The sequence below is a fragment of the Elephas maximus genome, chromosome 1, assembly GCF_024166365.1.
Source record: "Elephas maximus indicus isolate mEleMax1 chromosome 1, mEleMax1 primary haplotype, whole genome shotgun sequence".
Classification (NCBI taxonomy): domain Eukaryota; kingdom Metazoa; phylum Chordata; class Mammalia; order Proboscidea; family Elephantidae; genus Elephas; species Elephas maximus.
In genome coordinates this window covers 98,782,904-98,801,883 of record NC_064819.1, presented here as the reverse complement: position 1 = coordinate 98,801,883, position 18,980 = coordinate 98,782,904, and the positions used below count along the sequence as shown (strand labels likewise).

The window sequence follows — 18,980 nt, the reverse complement described above, 5'->3', positions numbered from 1 at the left end:
TTGCCCCTGTCCACAAGCAGGGTTCAGGAACCAATTAGCATAAACTGAAGGGAGCAGGAGAGAAGGGTCCAACTGGAGAGAGAAAATGACAAGTCTTTGAGAAACAACTTTTCGCAGAGGAGATGTCACCTTGTGAGCAGGGCTCAGGTCCTAGCTTTGTAGGTTTATTAATTTGTGCAGTAGTAGTCAGGTCTTGGTGGGTTGATACACATTAACCAAGATCACCAGATGCTGATGTATAAACTGAAAAGCCAGTTTATTATCTCCCAGAAGGAATATAACGGTAGAGCAGCCTTCATACAGTAGGCCCTCGAGATTCATAGCCATGGAAGGGTTTGAGTAAGCTCTGCTTTCTCCATATCCCAGCCCAAACATAGCTTAAAGTTATCCAAGTTTCTTCTAGAGGAGCCTAGAGTGGAGAGTGGACACGCTGGGTATGATGACTAAGGGCCTGCTCCCCCACACCAGCCTCACCTCACACACAGGGTAGACCTACACTCAGCAAAAACAACCAACCACAACACAGCAGGGCTTCCTGGAGGCTCACAATTAGCACTTAATTCTCCAATGCACATATGCAGGTTGGCAGTCCATTCTCTCCCTGTGGGAAAGATGGACTTAGAATCTTGGTTCTCCTTCTGGTGAGGGATATGACATGAGGGCAAAGGGCACAGGTTTGTGAGAAGAGAAGGGGAGTCGTGAGGTCCCCAGACCAGGCCAGGCAACCCAACAGTCTTAGTCAACAAGATTGTTACTAGGGGTTTCTCAATGAGCAAACCAAAACCAAACCCATTCTCATTAAGTTGATTCTGACTCATCAAGACTCCATGTGTTACAGAGCGGAACTGCAGCAGAGGGTTTTCTTGGGTGTAATCTTTTTTTTTTTTTTTCCCCCTTTTTAGCCAGAAATGCTCCTAAGAAAGGAGATTGATGAGAACTTGGTCTCACATACTTTGAACATGTTATCAGGACGGACCAGTCCCTGGAGAAGGACATCATCCTTGGTAAAGTAGAAGGTCAGAGAAAAAGAGGAAGACCCTCAATGAAATGGATTGACACAGTGGCTGCAACAGTGGGCTGAAGGATAGCAACAATTGTGAGGATGGTGTAGGACTAGGCAGTGTTTTGTTCTGCTGTGCATGGGGATGTTCTGAGTTGGAACCGAGTCAACGATAGCTAACAACAACTAGAAATGACAACATGCATAATTAAGTCCAAATGGAATCATTTTCTTTCCCAAATATTAGATAACATGAAGATCATAGAATCCTCATAATCTATCTTCTTGTTTTCATCTAAGAGCTTATTCTTTCCTCTAAATTTATATAGTATTATGTTGGTGATAGAGTTATGTATTATTTTTAAACTTTATCAGACAATATTATTATTGTATTATACAGTTGATATAATTTGGAATGACCACATATTCACCACTGTCTTTGTTCTTCATTCCTCATTTCATCTCAGAGTTTCTATCTCAGGTCATTTTCCTTCTGTCTGAAGTGCATCCTTTAGAATTCTCTTCAGTAAAAATTTTTGGTGGCAAATGATCTGGCTTTTTGTTCATCTCAAAATGTTTTTCTCAGTATTGAGGTAATCCCAGATTCGCAGTTATTTTTATTCAGCACATTGAACATATCACTGAGCTGTTTCTGACTCCCATCATTGGTTCTGAAAAGTTAGCACTTAGAATAACCCACCTCTGGCTGCTTTTAAGATATTCTCTTTGTCTTAGGTGTTCTATGGTTAGACTATGATATAGCTGGGATGTTTTCCTTTTTATTTATACTGATTGGGGTATTTTTTGCTTGTTGAATATGTAAACTGATGATTCATCAATTCTGGAAACTATTTTCAGAAGAGGTAGGCAGCATCATCAGTTCTCGTGAAGGATTCTTCAATCTGTTCCAGTACGTTTCACTGGCATCTGGCTGGCTGGCTGGCTGTGGTACAGGCTAAGCTTTTACTAGAGGGCCAATTGACTTATTACCAGCTTATGGCTACCACATTCACTTCAGGGAAATTCTATATCCTCCACTCAATGGTTGCTGCATGTTCCTGGGTGTATCTAGACAGAAAACTTTTCATGCCATTGAGATGGATGATAGTACCTGCTTGAGGGCTGGTGTTATGATGATTGTTGTTATTGTGCTTTCAAGCCAGTTCCAACTCGTAGTGATTCTATGTACAACAGAATGAAACACTGCCTGGCCTTGCACCATCCTACAATCCTTGCTAGATTTGAGCCCATTGTTGCAGCCATTCTGTCAATCTATCTTGTTAAGGGTCTTCTTCTTTTCTGACTCCTCAACTTTACCGAGCATGATGCCCTTCTCCAGGAACTGGTCCTTCCAGATAATACGTCCAAAGAATGTGAGACAAAGTCTTGCTGGCCTCCCTACTTAGGAGCATTCCAGCTGTATTTCTTCCAAGGCAGATCTGCTTGTTCTTCTGGTAGTCCATAGCATATTCAATATCCTTTGACAACACCATAATTCAAATGCATCAATACTTCCTTGGTCTTCTTATTCATCTTCCAGCTTTTGCATGCATATGAGGCAATTGAAAATACCATGGCTTGGATCAGGTGCACCTTAGTCCTCTAAGTGAAATCTTTGCTTTTTCACACCTTAAAGAGGTCTTTTGCAGCAGATTTGCCCAGTGCAATTCCTGCTTTGATTTCTTGCCTGCTGCTTCCATGGGTGTTGATTGTGGATCCAAGTAAAATGAAATTCTTGACAACTTCAGTCTTTTCTCCATTTATTATGGTGTTGTTTATTGGTTCAGTTGTGAGGATTTTTGCTTTGTTCATATTGAGGTGTACTCCATACTGAAGGTTGTAGTCTTTAGTCTTTATCAGTAACTGCTTCAAAAAGTCTTCACTTTCGGCAAACAAGATTATGTCACCTGCATAACACAGGTTGTTAACGAGTCTTCCTCTAATCTTGATGCCAAGTTCGTCTTCATACAGTCCAGCTTCTCGGATTATTTGCTCAGCATAGAGATTGAATAAGAATGTTAAAAGGATACAACCCTGATGTACACCTTTCTTGATTTTAAACCATGCAGTATTCCCAAGTTCTGTTCAAAAGACTACCTCTTGGTCTATGTTTCCATGAGCAAAGAAAAGGGTTCTGGATTTCCAATTCTTCACAATGTTATCCAAAACTATTTTATAATCCACACAATCAAATACTTTTGCATATTCAATAAAACACAGGTAAACATCTTTCTTGTATCTCTATAATGAAAAATGGTACCAAAATTGCTGTGGAGTTTAATAGCTTTATTTCAACTTCTCCACATCTTTTAAGGTGAAAAGACCGGAACATTGTGACACAGCTACCTTTAGCCATCTTTCTGATCAGGGTATACGGCATGATGATGTTTACTCGCTGTTGAACCTGTGGAGAGACCACTAACAGGCATCTTATGGACACACTGACAGCAGTCTCCTTTCCAGGGTATTCAGTGCATGTCTGCACAAGGATCACAGGTTCACTGAGGTACAACGTGTTTAGCATTTTAAGAACGATGTGACTGCACACTTTGGAGACTATTTAAACATCAATTATGGAATTCTTCCCAGTTTCTAGCTGGGTTTAATTGCAACTCTTGCCGCTCAATATACAGAGAAGATTCTCAGCCTTGGTCCCATGCCAAGTCTCCTGATTTCTTTGGGAGGAAATCTCACAACTTAGGAAAGTTATACAGATTCACAACTGTCCTAAGACTCTTGGTTTAGAAAGCCTGTGGAGAGGCTGAGCATATCTCCTCACCTTCCCAAGTAGTTTATGCTGAGACCTTATAGGTGATATTATGCAGTGATGTGCCAAGATTGTGCAAAGATTCCTGAATGCCTCCAATTTCTCCCATCATCTTCATGGCCTGCCTGACCATTCTTTAGCTCATTTGGAATTTTACAACTCACTTGGCAGTTAAATTCTTGAGCATGATAGTGACTCTCTTTTAAACTTAAAAAAATAAAAAAGAAGTTACCATCAAGTGATTCTGACTCATAGCAACCCTAAATAAAAGACAGAGTAGAACTGCCCCATAGGGTTTCTAAGGAGCAGCTGGTGGATTCAAACTGCCAACCTTTTTGTTAGCAGCTGAGGTCTTAATAACTGAGATACCCTTAGAAGCCTCTTTCTTCTATTTAATCCATTGCCCCAAAATAATCTTTAAACCATGAATCAAAACTATGCCACAAAGTCATCTTTAAACTAAACAACATTTCAGCTCCATTAATAAAGAATGCCTTCTTTGATCATTGAACTCTTTTCAAGATTTATCTGTATGAGATCAAATTGACAAGAGAAACCCTGAAACACAGATGAGAACCTTAAGGGACAGCTAGTGTAAGTTATTGGTGGTGAAGCCATCTAGGTAGAGATAGTGAGAATAGTGACAGAATGTGAGGCAATGTAACCCATTTTCATTGAGCTGCACGTGTAGGAATTGTGGGATGGGTGTATGTTTTGTTGTGTGCATTTTCATCAAAAATAAAAATAAACCCTTCGAGATGATCACAGTAGTGAATGGCACATATGGGAGCACAATAAGCAATTTTAGCTTGATGGTCTGAAGTCACATGGCCATAGGTGGGAAGACTATGGACAAGATTAAAGAGATCACAACTTGGCTTTGCCAACACAGAGGGAAATGTTGGCAGTTAAAACACTTCATGGTTTAACATTTCCTCTGGAAGGAAAATAAACCAACGACTATACATTTTCCCTAGGTGGCAGAACTTATTGCCTCTCCTAAAATTTTTTAATTCTTGCACTGACCCTTGTTGTGCATCTGTATTTTTCGTAGCTTTCAAAGTTGTAAAAGCAATAAGGATTCCTCACATCTCCTAAAGCTTAAAATGTCTAATAGATATTGTACTGTAGCTGTTAGAATCTATTTTCCCTTTGGTTAATAATGGAGCCATGGTTTAGAGATATATATATATAGACATACATATTTTAGTTAACTGGAACCTTTCTTTTTGTCTTTAACATCTGACCAGACAACTCTAGTAGCACTTTTTTTAAGGTCAGGCGTCCAATTTTGAACTTTAGAGACCAACAGGTTATTTTTTTGCACCCAGACCATCTTTAGCATCTCTAGATGGCTGTGTAGTACCATCAAGTTTTGCTCCTTTATCTTGTTTGTGTAAACTTATGAAATTGCACATAGAAAAAAATTAGGAATGCTAGCAAAAATGAATGAGACTGGTATGCTTCAAGTTTCTCAAAATTGTTCTACAATATCGAAGGAGTTGATTTGTTTGACAGGCACAACATGTAGAATGACTCGTCCAGACAAGTCTTCTCCCCCTCGGGGAACCTTTTATAAATATTCAAGCTGATTTCATTTAGGTAGTTTGGCTTTGGAGGATGGGTAGAAGTTTTTCATCTACAAGGGTAAACTCTCAGCAAAATAAGTCCTAAATGATTTTATTATTTGTTTTGGAGAAAACGAATAGCATTACAGACATACACTTTACAAGGAGCCTTACAAAATAGATGGTAAAGAAGTTGGTACAGCTCAACAGATTGATCAATTTCTTCATTGCTGAAACCACCTGGAATTATTAGATTGTGGCCGAAAGGAACACCAAAGGGATTTTGAAAAATAACAGTCAATTACGTGCTGGATAAAGAGGCAGACACCTTATCATAGCACAATGAACCCAGGCTCTAGAGCAAAGAGAAAAAAACGAACTCTTCCTGCATACAACGTGAACGGGCCGGTCTATAAGAATTCTAGTTGCTCTCTGTATGACTACCGTATGGGAAACTTTCTGGTGCAAAAGAAAAACATGGTGGTAAATTATTATAAAACAATGACAAGTTGAGTCAAAGAATGACATTCACAAAAGGCAGAAGCCCTGTCACCTGACTTTGACAATGATGGAAGACATCACTGAGCTACCACCGGAAAGGGCCTTATCAAGCCTGTCACATGGCACAGTCTTCTGTCTTCTGTTGAAAAAGATGGTTTTTCCATGGAAAGAAGAAATTGGCTTGTTTACCCATTTCTTATTATTCATATTTATTTTTTTCTTAAACATAGGGACTAGCGGCCTGCTTCTCACTTCAGGTTGACCTGAAAACTCCTGAGGATATCCTACTAGGACAAGTGACAGACTTTCTATGCTTGTTGTGCCTTACTGATATCTAGAACAGCCCACTTTCCAATATTTGCTGCAACTCCTCAGGTTTACTAAAAGTGAGTCCCATTGTATGAAAACTTATTGGGCTCAGAAATTCTAATAATACAAAATTCTGTCTGCCTCTTTTCAGTAGAAAGTTTATGTTCCTGATTTTACTTATTTGTCCCCAAAAGTATTGGGACTTAATCCCATAACTGCAAACCTATAGTCTCATGTATCGACATCAGAGACTGTAGAACTTCTGTACTGAGAACCCCTTTCCTCCAGGACTGAATTTAACTGCCTTCTCCTCAGAAATAAACCCTTAAATGACACCTCTCATACACAGCAGGAGTGGAGCAGGGGAGCTTCTCCTCTCACTTCCGTTGAAAAAGTTCAGCCTGGAGATCACCACTGGGATGGATAGTTTGCTAATAGTTAGTATAATGTTTTACTAAGCTATGTTTACTTTGAATATATATTGAAAAGCTATGAGGTATCATTTTGAAAGGAGCACAGTTTTACTAATTATAAAAGTATACAACATACAGAATTTAGATCATAGCCGGTGTCCCTTTCTTTTTCAAAATAAGTTCAAATGGTTTGTAAACTGTGTGTCAAATTCATAGGAACAAATTTTGTTAGAGTTCTCTTTAACTATATTTCAGCATGTTCTTGTTGTAGAGTCACTTCTCTTTTCTATCCAATTGGGTTCTATAACACTAAGGTGAACTTTAACTTGGGTTTCCCAGATTATCACACATTACAATGAGCACAAAGTACAGTTTTCTGCATGTGAAATGAAATGTAATATGACCCTGGTTGCATCTGCACCCTTGCCAACAATCCTGAATTATCCTTGGGGTCTAGACACACAATTTCTTCTCTAATACTGGGATAGTTGTGGCCTCTATGCAATCTCTGCAGGATATTTTAAACCATCCACATTAATAGAAATAGACTTCTCCAAAATGAGACGCTATTTCTATTCAATTCTGAGATGGTCAAACTGCACTTGAGGTGTTGCACTGCATTGTGGTGAGAAAGCTGAAATAATGGTTGAGAACAACAGGCTGGATTTGAGAATGTTGAGGTCACTGTTAATCTTTAATAACAAAGAGACTATGGACGTCACTACATAAGTTCAAATTTTGTCACTTCTAGAGGAGAGTAAGGATGGTAATAAGGGGAATCTTTTAAAGAAAGTAGAATTGCTATGAAGAAGCTCCCCTAACTTCTAAGTCAATTGGCAAAATAATTCTATTATGAAAACATTCTGCATCCCACTTTGAAATGTGGCGTCTGGGGTCTTAAATGCTAACAAGCGGCCATCTAAGATGCATCAATTGGTCTCAACCCTCCTGGATCAAAGGAGAATGAAGAACACCAAGGTCACATGATAACTAAGAGCCCAAGAGACAGAAAGGGCCACAGGAACCAGATACCTACATCATCCTGAGACCAGAAGAACTAGTTGGTGCCCGGCCACAATTGATGACTGCCCTGACAGGGAGCACAACAGAGAACCCCTGAGGGAGCAGGAGAACAGTGGGATGCAGACCCCAAATTCTCACAAAAAGACGATACTTAATGGTCTGACTGAGACTAGAGGAATCCCGGCTGTCATGGTCCCTAAACCTTCTGTTGGCACAGGACAGGAACCATTCCCGAAGACAACTTATCAGACATGAAAGGGACTGGACAGAGGGTAGGAGAGAGATGCTGATGAAGAGTGAGGTAATTATATCAGGTAGACACTTGAGACTGTGTTGGCATCTCCTGTCTGGAGGGGGGATGGGAGGATAGAGAGAGCTGGAAACTGGCAAAATTGTCACGAAAGGAGAGACTGGGAGGGCTGACTCATTAGGGGGAGAGCAAGTGGGAGTACGGAGTAAGGTGTATATAAACTTATATGTGACAGTCTGACTTGATTTGTAAACGTTCACTTGAAGCTCAATAAAAGTTAATTAAAAAAAAAAAAAAAAACCTCAGTGGGCTCCAAAGGGTCAACATTTACCTTAAAGCAAAGATGAGAAGGTAAAGAGGGGCAGGGAAGCTAAATTGATGGAAACAGAGCAAACAGAATGGAAATGATGAGAATGCTAATACATTGTGAAAAACATAAAATAGAAAATTTTTTCTATTTTAATACATTGAGAAAAACATAACCAATGTCTTGGAACAATCTGTACAAAATTGTTAAAAGGAAACCTAATGTTCTGTGTAAATGTTCACCTAAAACAATAAAATATAGTTAAAAAAAAAAAGAAGCTCCCTTAAATGATAGAAAATGCTGCCATTCATTAAAAGGAATAGCCTTACTGACTAGTCAAATCCATGAAATAAGGTGATATAAATATTTTTAATATAAGGGAAACTTCTGCCTTCAGACATTGAATGTAGGTGGTATAATGACTGAGCTCGTGGGGTTTGGAATCATGTATAACTTGATTCAACCTGGAATGTACCATTTATTAGCCTTGTATCTTTACAAAACTTGTTTAATCTCCATCCTTTTTTTCTTTTCATCTGCAGGGATAAAAAGGGTACTCAACTCAAGTGGGAATTAAATAAAAATATGATGCATAAAAAGCTCTCAGTACGATCCTTAGTAGAAAGTAAAATGCTCAGACATTGCTCAATAAAATTTAATCCGCTTTTATTGTAGAATATTGAGTATCTTGTCACTAAAATATTAAGTAAGTCACACAAAGAAAAACTGCTTGCCAGAAGTGTGGTAGATGTGAATTACTACAGAACTTTAGATGTAGTAGTTGTTATCGAAAGTTTATTCTGAATCACAGGTGTTGCATTTATTTTGATGTCTTTAATAGTTACCTAAAAGTAGAATGATGTGTTTCAAATTATATCAAAGGATGCAATTCCTAGTTTTTCCACAGTTTTCTATTTCCTGACTGTTCTATGAGGTATTAACTAGCAAAGTCTCCTTATCTCATTCCCTAGGATTAAGCAAGGGAAGAGGGTCAATTCAGAAAAATATCCCCAGGTAAGGGAGAAAATCATAATGGGAGCTGAGAGCAAGGGACTGAATGCTTTCCCACACAAATACTAATTATTCTAAAGCAGGCTTCTTGTGCCAAAGGCTGACCCTGAGTCCTTTATTGATCTCTCAGCCCCTTGCAGCCTTTGATTTGAACCATTTACCTTATTACATTATTAGGTTCAGTGCTGTACAAAGGTGCCTTCAAGACCCTCCATTCCACATAGATTGCCTCCCATGTATTCTGGAGGTACCTCTAAACAGTGACAATATCAGGAGAAACACATGAAAAATCTTTTCACCCCGGTTAAATTATGGAGTAACTTTCAATTTCCTTTTGTTTATCAGAGGCATCCCTACCTCTAAGGAGGTACAGACTATACTCTCCAATCAAAAACTAGAATTGTGTCAGCTCCTCAGTTACCAGGGAATGCTGCTTCTTGAGGGGGCTCCTAAAGGCTCAGAGAATCACAGCATTTTCCACTATTGAGATTCCTGAAAAAAATCACCATGTCTTTATTTCTCCTGTGAAAAGTGAATTTTCCCAAATCTACAGCACAAAGTTATGTTGATCAAGATTAAAGATTAAAGGTCTCCTAACTTGCAGTCATCTTTCCTCCACCACCTCTCCTCCTAAACACACACACGTGCTTGTCCAAACAGCTCCTTCTCCAACCACAGGAGAGATGAAGGCTTCTAAAGGGCTTAAACTTGTGTGTACACATCACTGACCAGCACAGGCTGCCTCACAACAGGGGTCATTTAAAAGGCTTTAGTTGTAGTTGGATCAAATCTTTAAAGTACTAACTTGAAAACACCCTCAGAATGAAGGAAAGTCCAAGCTTCAGAAGAGGACCTTCATACTAAGTAGTTGACCAGCAACTGATGATGCTATTTGTCTAGAATGCTGATTGGTTGTCATTGCCGAGGCTACCCAATCCAGAGGCAATACAATGAGTTCTTTGGGATGTGAGTGGAGGAAGGTCACAGGTCTCCTTGAGGGGACTTGCCTGTTCCTCTCCTACCCTGTGCTCTCCTGTTCTCCAGCATGGTGTGTGTGTGGTTCCCCAGGGGCACCTGGATGGCAGCTCTGACTCTGATACTGATGATGCTGAGTCCTCCTCTGGCCTTGTCCAGGGACACCCTACGTAAGTGAACACTTTGTCTGGTAGCTATTATGGGGTGGGATGAGTAGAGAGTTAACTTTGTCACTGTGTCCAGGCTATCTGAAGTCAAGTTCTTCAAAAAAAAATTGTGACATTTTCTTCAGTGATTTTCTATCTCTATCATATGGATCCCAAATTCTTTCTACAATGAGTGCATAGGGAATTCTTCCTGAGAAAGTCACTTCAGGCTGAGACATGAATGATGAGAAGAAGCCAGCCGTGTGAAGATCTACGGGACAAGTGCTCCAGGGAGAGGGGACTAGAGGGGAAAGGTCTAGATGAGGTAGGATGTTTGCTGTGTTTAAAGGTGAGAAAGAAGGCTACAGTGACTGAGCACAGTGAGCAAGGTGGAGAGTGGCGTTCGATGAGGTTGGAGAAGGAGTCAGGAGTCAAATTATTTAAGGCCCTGACAGCCATGGTAAGAAATATATATATGTTTTAGCTACTATATGTAGAATGGATTGTAGGGTTCACAAATGGAGGCAAGTAAACAGTTAAGGAACATTGTAGAATTCTACAGAGAAGTCATGCTTATGCCTTCATTTAGTGCTCTAGTGAGAAAGACAGAAACATGGACAATTTTAGGATATATTTGGGATGACTTATGGGTGAATAAAATGTAAGTGGTGAGGAAAAGCAGAAAATCAAATTTATCTCTAAGGATTTTGTCTTGAATAACTAGGTGGATGTTGGTGCCCTTTTTTGAGCCAGGGAACATCAAGAGAGGAAATGATTTGAAGTGGGAGGCTATAAATAAATGTTTTGTTTAAGTGAGGTCTGATATGTCATTTTGACATTCATGAGAAATTATCAAGAGGTCAGTTAAATATGAGTCTTGAACTTAGGGAGAGTCCAGGGCTGGAGATATACAAAGTGGTGTCATCAATACATACAAAAAAAAAAAAAAATAGATTGTATTAAATGCAAGAAAATGGAGGAGGTCACATAGGGAGAGACAATATAGGTAGAAAACAAGAAGAGGTTCCAAGGCCAAACACAGAGACATCTTCACATTAAAAGTTGACCTAAGAAGAATGAGTCAGCCAGGAACACTGAGAAGGAGAACCTGTGGTGTTTGTTGGAGGAAAACTAAGAGAATGTGATGATGCACAGAAGCCAAGGAAAGGAAATTGGTTACAAGAAGCGGGGAGTAGTCAGCTCTGGTGGATACCACTAAGAAGTGGCTGAGGTGAGAACATGACAGAGAAGTGAGCACTGGCTTTGGTGGACTTGACATTGGCAGATCCAGTGGTATATTTAGGTTGGAGACTGAAGTGTTTGAAGAGAGAGTGGGGGTTAAGAAGTGAACTCAGGATTAAAGATGAATCTTTTGAGCAGGTGGCCTCAAGAAAGGACTGGGATCAGAGAGTCAGCCAGACTTAAAATACAAGAATAAAAGGACCTGAAGAGAAGTTCGTCATTATTCGACAGCACTGGGTTTGGTTTTTTTTTTTTGGTTTGAAGAGAAGTGGGAGGAACTGAGAACCAGAGATGTTTGGCCAATAGCAAGGAAGCACTAGAGTATCTTTGTAGGCGATGTTGACTGGTTAGGCACAAAATCAGTAATTCTCACAACAAACATTTATTATTAGTGACCTAAAATACACAAATCGTTGCCCCTAGGTGAAGAGGGCAGGATGATGAGCAAAAGAAATCTGGTCTCTGTCAGCATAAAGCGTAGTAACATTTTACAGTTACTGAGTACAAAAGGTATAAATGGAACGGTTGAAAATTCGGATGTGGGTGTGTAGAGTGAAATTAGCAGAGCTCCTGTGTGACGCCTGTGTACTGACTACATAATGGTTATGAGAACCTGGGATGAAAAAGAGGAAGTGAAAAAGTCTGAGTATTTCAACAGTTTGGTAAGTTTAGGAGATGTGGTGGCCAGTGTTGAAAGCTGCAGAGAAATTGAAGTGATGATTGAGAACCATCTACTGAATTTGGAATAATGAGGTCACTGTCAGTCTTTACTAAGGACACAGGCACAGAAGCTGTGGCAGAACATGTAATTGAGGACTTGCAGGAAGTTAGAATCATGTCCTGGTGAAGTGCTAGGATGCCAGAGCCAGATTTCCGGAGTTCTAATCCTTGCTTCACCTGCCATGAAATATTTGACTATGAGCAAGTCATTTAGCCCCTCAGGGGTTTTGTTGCTTCAATTGTAAAATGAGGAAAATACTATCTCCTTCATGGAGTTGTTCTGAGGATTAATGGAGACGATGTATGTAAACCATTGGAAGCACTTCCTGATGCACTGTACTCTTAATTCAGTGCAGGCTATGATTTTTCTCTCCATCCACATATCCACGAATGTGACATCCAAAATAACTCTCAAGTCTGCCCACCACCTCTCGGTACCCAACTACTGCCATTGTTCAGTCCAGTGTCATCTCGTGCCTGGATTATTCTAGAAGCCCCCAAACTCGTCTCTTTTCTTCCACTCTTGCCTTTGTCCATATCCACTTCACTTTCTACTGTGTTGTCAGTGATGTCTGAAAATATATACAGATCTAGAATTTCATTTCTGAAATTCTTAGAGCCAGATGTCCTGTGGAAATTAGAATTTTGGATTTTAAAAATTAACTTTCCCAATTAATTACAAACATCTTCACTGGAATAAAGAGAAGTAACCTATAACCAAACACATCAATATTTCTACACTCAAACCTCTGAATACTCAGGCTTATGGAAGAATAGCACTATGTAGTATTGGAGACGATTTTCATAGTAAGAAATAGCAAATGAAATAGGTAAATATAGAATAAATATTCCAATATGTTTTTCTGAGAGAAAATATTGAGTAATACTTGCAACTTACATATAACTCGCATTAAGCTAAATATTAAGCTAGTACGTATCCATACTTATTACATCCTGTTACTTGAGGATCTCAGAGAGGTAGGTAAATCAGGGTCATTATTCTCTTCATCATGAAGTTGGGTTGGACAATTCATTTTTACCAGGAATGAAATTCACAAAGGATGAAGCAGCACCCACTAGACTGTCATTATAAAGCTCCTTGCAGCACCATTGCAGCTCTGTGTCAGCAGTGTCTCCCTCACTGAGGAAGCTGCCACACTCTCAGGCTCTGTAGTGAATGCACCTGTTCAAGGCTGTTAATTAACTGATCCCCTGTTCTCACCATGTCACCTTTGGGGACCTTTCCACCTGATCTCTCCATGTCACCACTGCCATGCTCCTGTCACCCCAGGAATGCCCAGCAGGGGCCTCATTGTCAGTGCTCAGTAATTTTGATGTCAGCGTCCTCTGACTTATTGAAACTTTTCCCTGATGAACTTCCATCATATAGTGAAGTTTGATGTCATTTTCTTCTCCTTAGTGACGTGACAGTTTTTCAAACCGTCATCAGCTAGCTCATTTCCAAAGTCAGGACAGCTCACAGTCTGTGCCAAACATTTGTAAAGGTTGATTTCTTAATTTTAGCATCTTAACAAGCACCAGCAATTGACTTTTTCCAGAAAGTTTTGGATTCCTTGACATCTATAAACTGCGCCAATACAGAGTTTAAAAACTGTTTATAGCTCTGGGCTGCTAGCCTAAAGGTCGGCGGTTCAAACCCACCAACTGCCCTGCAGGAGATAGATGTGGCAATCTACTTCCATAATTCTTGTTGTTGTGTGCCGCTGAGTCAATTCAGATTCACAGCGACCCTATATGACACATAGAAGTGCCCCCAAAGTGCTTCCTAGGCTGAAATCTTTATGGGAAAAGATAGCCACGTATTTTCTCCCATGGGGACTGGAGGGTTCAAACTGCTAGCCTTTTGCTTAGCAGCTTATCGCTTAACCATTGTGCAACCAGGGCTCCTTCCTTAAAGATTACAGCCTTGGAAACCCTGTGGGGCAGTTCTGTACTATAAGTTGTAATTGACTCAACGGCACCAGCTGTCTTCGTGGGACAAAAGAGTCCTCGGACACAGGCTTCAATACACATGTGTCACTGGGAGAAATTAAAAGCCATAAAGTTTACTTTTTACACAAAGTTTAGGAAGGAGTGTGTGTGGAGCAGTTGTACACAGACAATACAATTTTGTACTTTTCTCCCATTTCAATCGACTCGATGGCAGCGGGTTTGGTTTTTTGGTATACTGAACTTAAGCCACTGCTAGAAGTGATTAATAAACCACACAGAAATCAGATCTCTGGTTTCTCCATGTTTTCCTTTTTGAAAATTAAAGCACAAATATAATACTTAGTCCTTTCAGACATCCCGGATTTTGGCTTTTCCATTGATTGCCCCCTTTTTTGTTTTCATTGTGGTGAAAATATGCACCACAAAACAGGCACCCATCTCACAGTCTCCGCATGGACAATTCCGTGACACTGAGCCCTGCTCACTGTGTTTGGGGAGAACCTGAGCGTTAGCACACCTGCTGTGAGAATCCATCGGAGCTTTTTCTACTCTCTCCTTAGACATCATGAATTTTCTGTTTCTTTAAGAATCCAGTCCCAGTAAAATAAAAATTTTTTTTCCAGCAAAATAAATTCGTTCTCCCCTAATGTTTTCATCAGATGTAATTTGGCACAATTTTCCATGTAATTTTCATCTACTTCATAGTGAACATGGACTTCTTCACCACAGACTTTTCAGGTGGTTTTCACCAGTGATTCTCACCCAGGGACAATTTGTCCCTCAGGAGGCACTTGGCAATGTCTGGAGAGATTTTCTTTGTCACAACTGAAGATGCTATCGGTATCCAGTGGGTGAGACCAGGGATGCTGCTGAACATCCACAATGCGTAGGAGAGCCCTCCACAACGAGGAATTATTCAGTCCAAAATGTCAATAGAGTTACACACACTGGCTTACACTGTGCTGCTTCGGAAAGTTCTAGGCTCATAGGTTAGACATACACACACCTCCCAACTCACTTCTTCATGGTTTATTTTAGCTTGTTTCCCTGCCAAAACATTAGAAAATTTACCACTTTGTAGTTGCAATTATTCAATCAATGCAAGTTCAAGATTTTAACTTTTTTTCTGCCTTATGGAGTGGTTTTCAATATTTCATGAGTTCTTGGTCATGAGCATCTCTGCTAACTTTCAACAACTTGCCTTTATGTTGTTAAGTCATCCATGGGGGTGACTGGCACAAGTGTTTTTAACTGTAATGCCTCAAAGGCCTGCAGTGATTCTATATTCTATACTTTAACATCTGACTTGTCCTTTTATTTTTATCATTTTAAACTATGAGGTTATTCTTTAACTTTTTTTTTTTTTTACACTTTCACAGTTCATAGTCAATTAAACTTAAAAACAAAACCCAGAAGAATGTACAGAAGCATGTATGGTACATCAGAGGTCTGACACACATCTCACCCCTTATCTCATCGGGTCAGATTTGCCAAATGAGTTTTGGCACCAAAGTTAAAAAAAGGTTTGTTTTCTTTTTGTTTTCAGAAATTTTGGGATTTTGAAATGTAGGTAAGGGATAGCGTACCTGCATTAGGTCATGGTATTAATCTGCTCAAAATGATAGTTTCTCAATTCTTATTACATTCTATATAAATCCACAATCCTAACATCACCGACAAGGCTTTTAAGTACCTGGCTCCGTGTGATTTCTCCAGCTGGATCTTTTCTGTCCCTTTCCCTTCACTCTCTGTGCCTCAGTGAGGTCTTCTCTTCTGGTTTCTTGAAGAAGTTCATTGATTCTTTTGAGGTTTTGGACATGGTATTACCTTTACCTCCAATGTGCCTCCCTTTTAGCCCAAACTCCACACATGCCCCACTCTTCCCCTAGCTCACATCAGCTTAGTATTTCATGCCATCTGTCTTGGTTATCTAGTGCTGGTATAACAGACATACCACAGGTGGGTGGTTTTAACAAAGTTTAGGAGACTCCCAAAAAAGCAAACCTGTTGCTATCCAGTCGATTCTGACACAGTGACCCTGTAGGACAGAGTAGAACTGCCCCATAGGGTTTCCGAGGAGCACCTGGTGGATTCAAGCTACCAACCTTTTGGTTGGCAGCCATAGCTATTGACCACTGTGCCACTAGGGTTTCCATTTAGGGGACTAAAAAAAGCCATCTGAAATCTGGGTGTTGACTCTTGGGGAAGGGTTTCTCTCTCTGTTGGCCCTGAAGGGAAGTTCTTGTGCCTTTGAATTTCTCTTTTGGGAGATCTAAATGTGGCTTGACATCTGTCTTCCCCCATGTCTGCTTGTTGTTCAATCTGCTCTTTTTATATCTCAAAAGGGATTGACTTAAGACACACCCTACAGTCATACTGAGTCATTAACATAACAAAGAAAACTCATTAGGATTTACAACACATATTTGGGGGCACACAATTGAATCCCTAACATCATCTTAAATGTCACTTTTCAGAGCGTCCTTCCTTCTCTGGCACCTAAGGCAATCTAGGTCACACCATTATCCTCTGTACAGAAGGACACACTTTTCCTTTTTTGACAGTTCTCACTCCTGTATAATGTCTTGTGTGTTTGGTTTTTGTGTGGCACTTTCACTACAATTTCAGCTCCCTGAGTGGAGGAGAGAAATCTGATTTTTCCTCCCTTGGATTCCCAGGGGGCGGCACTGGGGTCACAGGTCAGGACTACAGAAGTATCTACAGAATGGAGGAGGTGGGAAGTGTTCAGGGAAACAGGTGAAGAACCCTGGGAGGGGAGAGAATGGGAGGCTTCAGGAATGGGTGGTGTAGACCTTAAACCAAAAATCAAACCCGTTGCCGTCCAGTGGATCCCGAAGCATAGTGACCCTATAAGACAGAGTAGCACTGCCCCATAGGGTTTCCAAGGAGCACCTGGTAGATTTGAACTGCCGACCTTCTGGTTAGTAGCCTAGCTGTTAGCCACTAGCCACCAGGGTTTCCGTAGACGGCAGGGATGGGGGCAAATCCTCATCTGGCTCCGACCTGGAGGTCTCCCGCCCAGTGTCTAAGCAGGAGAGGATCACAGGACCTGGGACCAGGCGGGCGCCCTCCGCCCTGCGGGGCCTCAGTCAGGATCAGGCGGGTGTAAGATGAAGCCGCACAGGCAGGTGGCTTGGTGTTGGGGTGGAGCCCCTCAGGGGTCTTTAGTGCCGCCCCCTCGCCAGGGGCCCCTGACTGGTGGCTTCTTCGTCAGTTTCTTCCCGAGAGGCCGCCGGTGACCGGATGTTTCCTGTCCCCACAGCACGTTTTCTGTATCAGTTTAAGTCTGACTGTCAGTTCACCAACGGGACGGAGCGGGTGCGGTTTGTGGAGAGACACGTCTACAACCGGGAGGAGTACGCGCGCTTCGACAGCGACGTGGGGGAGTACAGGGCGGTGACGGAGCTGGGGCGGCGGAGTGCTGAGTACTGGAACGGCCAGAAGGAGCTCCTGGATTACAAGAGGGGGCAGGTGGACAATTACTGCAGACACAACTACGGGATTGGTGAGAGCTTCACGGTGCAGCGGAGAGGTGAGCGCTGGCCGAGGGGCGTGGGAGACTGTGTGTGTGTGTCTGTGTGTGTGTGTGTGTGTGTGTGTGTGTGTATGTGGTGCAGGCTGGGGTGTGAGGGGCAGAGGGAGGCAGAGGGTGGTGTGTGGGGTGCGGGTGCAGGAGGGGGGCCCTCAGGTTGTCCTGGGGCCACTGTGGGGAGAGCTGAGGGGGAGGGGAGATGGGAGAGTCAACATTTCGGATAAAGTGAGGCTCCTTCCGGACTGTCCTTAGCACAGGACCTTCTCAGCCATGAATCCCTGAAATAAAATGCGTGTATTGTTTGTTTCCCTAAGTATTTCACTGAGGAAAAAGTACCAGAGTATTTTATTTATATATCTTTTGGGGGGTGGAGAAGGAAATTCTAATCCACCTCGGACCTTTCTGAGGCTACTTCTAGGCCTAAATTTCTTGCTACTTTTGCTGTTTTTTTAACGTATATATTTTTACATGGGTGAAATAATTCTGAAACTACCTTTTTTGAAGTATAATTTTTTACTAACATACTGATGTTGCAATTTTTACAATACTATTATTCAACTACCTTCATATTATTGTTTTGTATGGTTGTTAAACGGTTTACCCCATAGTCTCCTTCCTTAGGTCTTTTTTTTTTTTTTAGTACTGGTGAATAGTCAGTTGAAATTTTCTCTTTTTATTTTTAATTTCTATTTCTTTATTTCTGAGGCTCTTAAATGTTTTTTCATATATTTATTGGCCAATTTTAATTACTACTCTAAGAATTATTTATTGACTATTATCTCTAGGGTTCTAGATTTTTTTCAGAGAAATGGGTTCTCTAGGAAGTAAGATTACTAACGTATTGCTGCTATTTGATTCCGCATTTTCTTCACTTTATGGTTTATACTTTGACTCTGTTATTTTCAATGTTAAGAATTTAAACATTTTGATTAAATGAAATGCTTTGCAAAATTGTTGCTAATTATTTACTATCAATCTTAAATCTACCACTTTGTGGTATTGTGAAAAAGTTGTCTCCCAAGTTTCTCCTTTTTAAAAAATAATTGTATTTACTGAGGATCTGCTAGTCTCCAAGACTGTCCAAAGCCTTAAGCACATATATTAAAGAGCCCCAGACCCTGTCGTGACCTCGAATGTCAGTTTGGGAAGAGAGACAGTTGTAAAAGGGTAACAATTCCAATACTAGATATTTTTGTTTTGAAAAAGGAGAGACATTGAACAGAGGACAGTACATATTAGAAC

The 18,980-nt window shown here is 40.7% G+C and overlaps 1 protein-coding gene across 2 annotated transcripts in view; it reads left to right on the top strand.

Annotated features, from left to right (window-relative positions):
- LOC126081686 (DLA class II histocompatibility antigen, DR-1 beta chain-like) overlaps positions 1 to 18,980 on the top strand; it is a 245,098-nt gene that overhangs the window by 58,242 nt on the left and 167,876 nt on the right. Inside the window, exons 2-3 of one of the 2 annotated variants that reach the window (XM_049893723.1) lie at positions 10,224 to 10,294; positions 17,469 to 17,738. In XM_049893723.1, the coding sequence (XP_049749680.1) occupies positions 10,224 to 10,294; positions 17,469 to 17,738 (341 nt within the window). Of the gene's footprint in view, positions 1 to 10,129; positions 10,295 to 17,468; positions 17,739 to 18,980 lie in introns of those variants that run through there. The other variant, XM_049893806.1, reaches the window with a different exon arrangement.